Source organism: Nicotiana attenuata, unplaced genomic scaffold (assembly GCF_001879085.1).
Source record: "Nicotiana attenuata strain UT unplaced genomic scaffold, NIATTr2, whole genome shotgun sequence".
In the NCBI taxonomy this organism is placed as follows: domain Eukaryota; kingdom Viridiplantae; phylum Streptophyta; class Magnoliopsida; order Solanales; family Solanaceae; genus Nicotiana; species Nicotiana attenuata.
This window is the reverse complement of record NW_017670770.1, coordinates 371,479-379,453: the sequence shown is the minus strand read 5'-3', so window position 1 is coordinate 379,453 and position 7,975 is coordinate 371,479. Positions and strand designations below refer to the sequence as shown.

Below are 7,975 nucleotides of genomic sequence, written 5' to 3'. Positions count from 1 at the left end.
CTTTATAACTTGTCTTATTTAATTACACTGTCATTTCACACTGTTAAACCTGTATCTTATTTAACCTCAGTAGGGGCCTGACCTTCCTCATCACTACCCAACCGAGGTTAGGCTTGGCACTTACTGAGTACCATTGTGGTGTACTCATGCCCTTTCTGCGCATGTTTTTCATGTGCAGATCCAGGTACTTCTGCACAGGCTTACCATCCTTGAGGCAGGGAGAGCTTTTGGAGACTTCGAGGTACATCTGTCGCGTCCGCAGATCGAAGAGTCTCCATCTTTATTCTATCTTGTAGTATTAGCCCTTCTATCATACTATTGATGTAGACATTCCGGAGTTAGAGCATTTTTACTATATTTCTCTCAGCTTGTGTTCCCGTGAGTTTTCGGGTTTTGGGATAGTATTGTAGAAGTTTGAGATATTGTGCTGTATGTGCCGAGTGGCATTTTACATTTCATTTCCATTTTGTTAATCTTGGTTTTAAGTTATAATTTCTGTAAGGTTTCGATTATTTTTCCGCACTTGTTAGGCTTACCTAGTCGTAGGGACTAGGTTCCATCACGACAGTTCACAGAAGGCGAACTGGGGTCGTGACAGGTTTTTATAGCAATAAACATCTACTTTAGTTTGGTATTGTTTTATTTATGTAGTACAAACTGGAGAATAAAGCGGGTAGCTTTTCACAAACATATTATCCCGCTACAAGTTGTAGTAATAGAAGATATTAAATCTTTCCTTTATTTGTAGTCTCAGTATGACCAACCACTTTCCCGAATACTTTAGAAATGCAATTAAGTTTCTTTGAGACTTACTACAACACAATATTGATAATCAATTTTTCCTCCAAAATAATAATAATTGGCTCTTCTAGAGCTCTCTATTGATTTGGTACTACCACATATTCATCAACATCCATATGGTGAATATCTCTTTTAAAGAGAGTTATACCATTATGGTTATGGTCAAAATTATATGCAAGATATATTTCTTGCATTAATGTTATTCTTTAATAATCACATTACCAAAATATTTTGGCGTGCAATAGGTACGTGACCAATGACCATTCATGCCATAATAATAATATTATTTTCTTATATCATCTCAAACCTCCTTCTAGAGGTGAGTGTGGTATATTCACTACCAATAGCATGTTCATATTCTTCCAAGAATGAATATGTATTCATAAATTAGATGTTGTCACATTCATATCATGAATGAACCATAATCATTGATATGTGCTTTATAAAATCTCATGTCAAATCGATGACAAATATTACTTTCATAAAGTGAAGGATTATTTTGAGAATCCTTATTATTCTCATTATCACAATGATGGCGATTATAATTGCGTTTATTGCCACGTCCACATCCATTGATACCTTCACGGTAATAATTTTGTCTTCTTTCAGACTTATCACATATTGCTATCACATTCTCTTAAGGGAATGAGAATGAAGCAAATTCAATGCAACGGGTTTCCACATCTTGTGTTCACAATCATACATAAATTTGACCATGGCAAGACGTAGAAATTTTACCACTTCGCGTGGTTCTAATTTCTTACAAACTCTATTAGAGTTATAATCAAAATTTATTGTCTTTGCTTGTATTCAAAATCAAATTACAGAATAAAAGAGAGAAATACGGTAAAATACTTACCTTAAATCCAGAACTTAATCATGAAGGAAGTTCATGGAACAATTGACAATCATTATTCTCAATCCCGAAGCTTCTACTCAATTGATTAGAGTCTTGTGCTGATAATATGTTATGAAATAATAAAAGAAGAAGAACAGTATTGCAAAGAAAAGTAGGGAGAGAGAATTCTTATTGATATTGGGATCAATTACAATGAAATAGGACCAAGCATAATACCTACAATCTCTCTAAAATATAGAAATTCATAACAAGCCCATTGATATTTTGTTTTTGGGCTTATTCCACTTTGCAGGTTCCATTTCATCTGACTTCAAATCCCTTCTTATTATTCAATCACGGTTCTCCTACCCGCATCAGCTACTCCAATTGAAGAATGGATTCAAATCCTACAGCTGCAATTGCTCACGAGATCCCACATTTTTTTCGGGTTTACAAAGATGGCCGCGTCGAAAGATTTCGGAACCATGACTTTGCCCCAGCCTCAGACAATCCACAAACCGGCGCCCGATCGAAAGACGTAGTTATTGTACCGGAAAACAACGTATCAGTACGCTTTTACCTTCCAAAAATCACCCAAGATGACCAGAAATTTCCACTCATTGTGTACTTCCATGGTGGTGGGTTTACGATCGAGTCTGCATTTTCAACCTATTATGATAGTTACCTCCACTCTGTTGCTGCTGAAACCAATGTGCTGGCCATATCTGTTGAGTATAGATTAGCCCCAGAACACAAAATCCCTGCGTGCTACGACGATGCCTGGGCTGTGATGAAATGGGTTGCTCAAGGAACTGATCCATGGCTAAAAACCCATGCTGATTTTTCTCGGGTTTTCTTGGCGGGTGATAGTGCCGGAGCTAATATTGCTCATAACATGATGATGCGCTCAAGTGTAGATGAAGATAAACACACGATTGGCTTGAGACTTGTTGGGATGGCATTAATTCACCCCTTTTTCGGAAATGATGAGCCTGATAAGATTTGGACATATATTTGTCCGGAAAATCCCAGAAGCGATGATCCTAGATTTAATCCGGCGGTTCACCCAAGTTTGCTATCCAGGCTTGTTTGTCCTAAAGTTCTGATTTGTACTGCAGGGAGTGATTTTTACAAAGATAGAGGCTGGACTTACTATGAGGCGCTGAAGGGAAGTGGATGGGGAGGTGAAGTGGAAATTAAGGAAACAGAAGGGGAGGACCATGTCTTCCATTTGGTTGATACAAATTGTGAGAACGCCAGGTGTTTGATGAAATGGTTGGCTGATTTTTTCCATCAGACAGGCTGAGCTACATTGTAAGAGATGCTACTGTATTATCTTTCAAGTGTTCTGATAAATTTCTGTATTAGTACTATCTTGGTTTGCCGTCTTAATAAGTCAGTCATAAGTTAAGTTTGTTTTATGACGATGAGCAATGTAATGACGCAAGGCAATGATTTTCTCCTTTGGAATTTAACTTGATGAACCAAAATATTTCATGTATGGAGATTTGTTATGCTGTGAGCCAATTCTAACCCAATTTAATGAGCTTTTCCAGTGAAACTAATAAGTGCTATGGTACTTTCTGTTTTTTGAGCTTTGTTTCGCTTGTTATACAGGGTAACAAAACTTTTTCCGCTTATAAAATAGATTAGATTACCAAACTTTTTTGGGCTGGCAGTTGATCTCTGATCTCATCCTAGGATTTTCATTTTGCTATCCTTGTATTTTCTTTCCTTTGGCCCCTTTTCTATTTCGTTTAACTCTAGATAACTTCTGTTAATTGATCATAAATAAATTTAAAAAAAATAAAACTGAAAATGAGCAATATCATAATTGCCATTAAGGAGCAACTTCAATTTATATGCAGTTGAATACTTCTACAGACAAAGCAACTAACATGTTAGTTGCCCAATTTTCTCTTATTTGTCCGTGAATTTAATACTAGTTCCAAAAGGTTGGCTCTTTTCCGGATATGATCCTTCTTAGCAACATTATTATATACTAATGTTCCTGTGTTGTATAAAGTTCCTGCAAAATGCATGGTGAGACTTGAGACTACGGACCGCCTAAAACCTACCAAAATATGCAAAATCGATTGTATTGTCGCAGAAGCAGTGTCACATCTGCGACAAAGTGACCGTAGGAGCGAAGAATGACTGGTGTTGGATTGAGGTAAAAAGATTAATGATCAAAGAGGAAATCAAATGAAATACCACAAGAGCAATGTGGTAACGTTCTAGAAATTTTTGTGAAAAGAAGAAATTCTCTCTCTCTAAAAAACCGACCACTCCATACCATGAAACCCCCTTTGATCAAACCACCTCTCCCACCGGAACCCCCCGATAAACAAATCCAAATGGAGGTAGAAACACCTCAACACTCCTATAAGGAATTGCTACTGGACAAGCAAGCGTGCAACCAAACCAACTACTACGACATGGAAAACCAATCAACCCCAAAATTGGTTAAAGGAATACACATTGAAGGCTCCATCCCCCTCTCACCAGAAAAGAAGGAACGTCTCTATACGCCATGGAGATACTCAGTAATCATCAAAATATTTAAAAGAAAGATGCCTCATCACATGCTTCGATCTAAACTAATTGACCTATGTAAGCCATTTGAACAGTTAATCTTGATTGACCTAGGATGGGACTTCTTCATAGTCAAATTTAGCTTAGAGGAAAGTATGGTAAAGGCATTACATCTAGGGCCATGGTTTGTCTCTGGACACTTCCTATCTGTTCGGAAGTGGGAACCAAAACTTGTCCCTCATGAAGCCACCCTTACTTCTACTGCCATCTGGATAAGGTTGCCTCAGCTGCCAACAGAATTCTATGACAAAGTTATCTTGGAAAAAGTTGGGAGGAAACTAGGTAAACTCTTGAAGATAGATCAATGTACATCCTCTACCCTAAGGGGGAGATATGCACGCATCTGTATTCAAGTACCACTGGAAACTCCAGTGGAAACAACAATAATCATAGGAGATCATGTACAATCGGTGGTCTATGAAGGTGAAGGAACCCTATGCACCAGCTGTGGCAGGATAGGACACACTGCACCAAAGTGCAACTATAAACCACACTCCTCCACAACAGCCAATGGAACACAAGAAGTTCACCAAATGGATCCAACCACAGAAGAAAGTGAACGGAAGACTGTCACCTTTCCACGAAGATGCAAGTAGGGACAACCAAAAGCAACTATCCCCATCGAAGGTAATGTGCCTAAACCACAGCGTACTCCACAAGCTGAGGAGGTTCAGGTAAACATGTTCGACGCCATTTCAGGAAAATTCCTTCAAACAAAAACTTTTAACTATAATTTTAAAAAAACAGTACATAGTACTCAAAAAACAAAAGAATGCCATTAGGCCCGATAAAAACGCCACCCGTTGATCAACACACGCCCAAGCAGGTGCATAACCCAAGCCCAAGGGACCAGCCCAACACGGGAGCCAAGCGAAAAGCGGGGCCAACTTCAGAAGACCCCACTGTCCAAAATCATCAGCCCATTTCTCAAGCGAATGCCAGCCCAAACCCCAATGATTCAATCATCACGTTGGGCAAATTGCCCAATGGGGCTGATTCCTTGCATTTGAACGGGTACTCAACCATGGGTACCACTGACAACTTCACTCCCCACCCAAACTCCAAAACCTACGCTTCCCTTACCAAAGCTACTGAAACACCCACTAATGGCGAAAACTCAAGCGACAGAAACGGTAATCAAGTGCCCTATCTGCACTCTTCTCCCTCTCCAGTCGAAAAGACATCAACCGTCACCTTCATTACATCCCCAATTAATGAACACACAACACCCCTAATCCCAACACCCAGAAACCTTCCCACTGTCCAAGATGTGACACCAGAAGGGTTTATGATGGGAGATCAGTCCTTAAACCTCACTCCCATCCTTACCCAAAGTAGTAAATCAAAGAAGCACAAAAATGGTAAAAGAAATGCTTCCAACCACCATCTCCACCCACCCACTACCACCGGACCACCAACCGGCCTCCTGGTTGGAGGTTGCCTTGCAGGGGCAAGGCCTTTCTTATGACTTCACTCTGGACAACAGGAAGGTGACGCTGATAGTGCAAAATCTGGCCCACCTAGCCAGAGTGACAGTGGAAGCCCTGAAGAAGGCCTTAGTGGCGTTTGGCCCTCTCCTATGGCAATCGATGGCCAACAGCGACTTCCAAGCTCCGATAACAGACCCACAAACACTCAACAACCACATCATCCAAAGCTTTCAATCTCTCCCATTCTTCCCAGACCTGATGAAAGAAGACGCAGCGGCGGAGCCAGTCTTCATTCCGATCGTCCAGTCAACAAAACCATCATCTTCCACTCCAAGGAGAACGAACAACTCACCACCCCTTCAGAATATCCAACAAGGAATCTCCAAATCATTAGAGATACTCAAGAAGAAGGATACCCCAGAGGAGCTGGAGCATACCTACCCAACACCAAGAACGGACTCGATTATGCTGGACTCGGTAAGATCGATCGAATTCAGCACTAAAGCAAGCGAAATAGTGGTAGCCCTGTGCCCCAAATCCATGTCCAAGTGCGGAATGAGCCTAGTCTCAGCCCAAACACATGGACCACCAAAACCACTACTGAACTTAACACTTATTCTGAGCCTGAAGAGGAAATCTCCTCCCCCACAAGAGCCAGGCCTGCCAGGTCCAACGAGCCCTCTACAGGGACCTCACTAACCACCCACATCCCCAATGATGAACTACATCATATGGAATGTTGGGGTGGAAACAGTGCCGAATTCAAAAGGCACTGTTTAGAGATGGTGAGGATGCACAAGCCGGCAATGTTCGTCCTGCTAGAAACAAAGATGGCTGACCATCAGACCTTGGCCCAGAAGCTTGATTTTGACATGATCATTCAATCCCCAGCGGTAGGCCTATCTGGGGGAATCGTGTTCATGTGGAAAGAGGATCTTGTAGCTGTGGAAGAAGTGGCCACTACCCCCCAAGGTATCCACGCAATGGTAAAGGTAAGACCTGATCACACTCCATAGCTTTTTTCAGCTATTTATGCTAGTAACATAGTAGAAGAAAGAAAGCTCCTATGGGAGCAGCTTATCACCATCTCCAATAACACAAGAAACAACTGGTTCATAGGTGGAGACTTCAATGAAGTCTTGAAAGCCATGGACAAGTTTGGGGGTAACCCTATAAACCTGGGCCGCAGTAACCTATTTTGGAATTGCATAAATAAGTGTCACTTAATTGACCTAGGGTATAAGGGAAGCAAATACACTTGGACTAATAAAAGATATTCAAACAGAACTTCCCTTATCCTAGAAAGAATTGATAGGTGCTTTGCCAATGAGGGTTGGATTAAACAGTACCCTGAGGCAAGTGTTCAGCACCTCCCTAGGACCCAGTCAGACCACTGTTCTCTAAAAATCCGAATGGAAGGGCCTCCAAGTAACAAACCAGCTAGGCCCTTCAGATTTGAAACAATATGGGCAAGCCACCCTTCCTTCCCCAGCATTATCAATCAAGCTTTCTCTGGCCAATCACCCCTCCTCCAACCCATTGAAACATTCAAAACTCTGGCAACAAAATGGAACCAAGAAGTCTTTGGAAACATTTTCCACCAAAAAAACAGACTCTTGGCCAGAATTTGTGGCATCCAAAAGTCACCCAGTTACCAATTCAGCAGCTTCCTCCAAAAGCTCGAATCAGACCTTAATGGTGAGCTGAATCTCATCCTCAGGAATGAGGAAGATTTTTCCACACTTCTACCCTTAATAGAAGGAGGAGAAACAGAATCCTATCCCTTAAAGAAGAAAATGGCAACTGGATCAATGACCAAAAAAAGATACAGTCTACCATTGTTAACTTCTTTACTGAGCTCTATTCAACCTCCCACTCTGAAGTCCCTTGGGCAACCACTCACCACTCCACCATGGAACCTACACTGCACCAAAGCCACAAGGCTTTCATGGACAGACCTCTCCATACGAGTGAAATCAAAAAGGCTGTCTTCTCTAGCAAACCCTTCAAATCCCTAGGCCCCGATGGTCTCCACCCTTTTTTCTATCAAAAATATTGGGACATTGTTGGGGACTCTGTCACAGAATTCTGCCACAAGTGCTTCAGCACATGCTCCATGGATAACACCATGAACCAAACCCTTTTGTGCCTAATTCCTAAATGTCCACAAGCCTCAATGTTGAAAAACTTCAGACCCATTGGCCTTTACAATACCATCTACAAAATAGTCACTAAAATTATAGTGAACAGGATAAAACCTATACTGCCCCACATAATAGGACCAAGTCAAGCAAGTTTCTTAACTAACAGA

General features: G+C 41.1%; 1 protein-coding gene across 1 annotated transcript; it reads left to right on the top strand.

Annotated features, from left to right (window-relative positions):
• The first annotated feature begins 2,033 nt into the window (after window positions 1-2,033).
• Window positions 2,034-2,945, top strand: LOC109243162 (2-hydroxyisoflavanone dehydratase-like). The gene has a single exon (XM_019410066.1). The coding sequence runs from the start codon at window positions 2,034-2,036 to the stop codon at window positions 2,943-2,945; it is 912 nt and encodes a 303-aa protein (XP_019265611.1).
• Window positions 2,946-7,975: the final 5,030 nt, after the last annotated feature.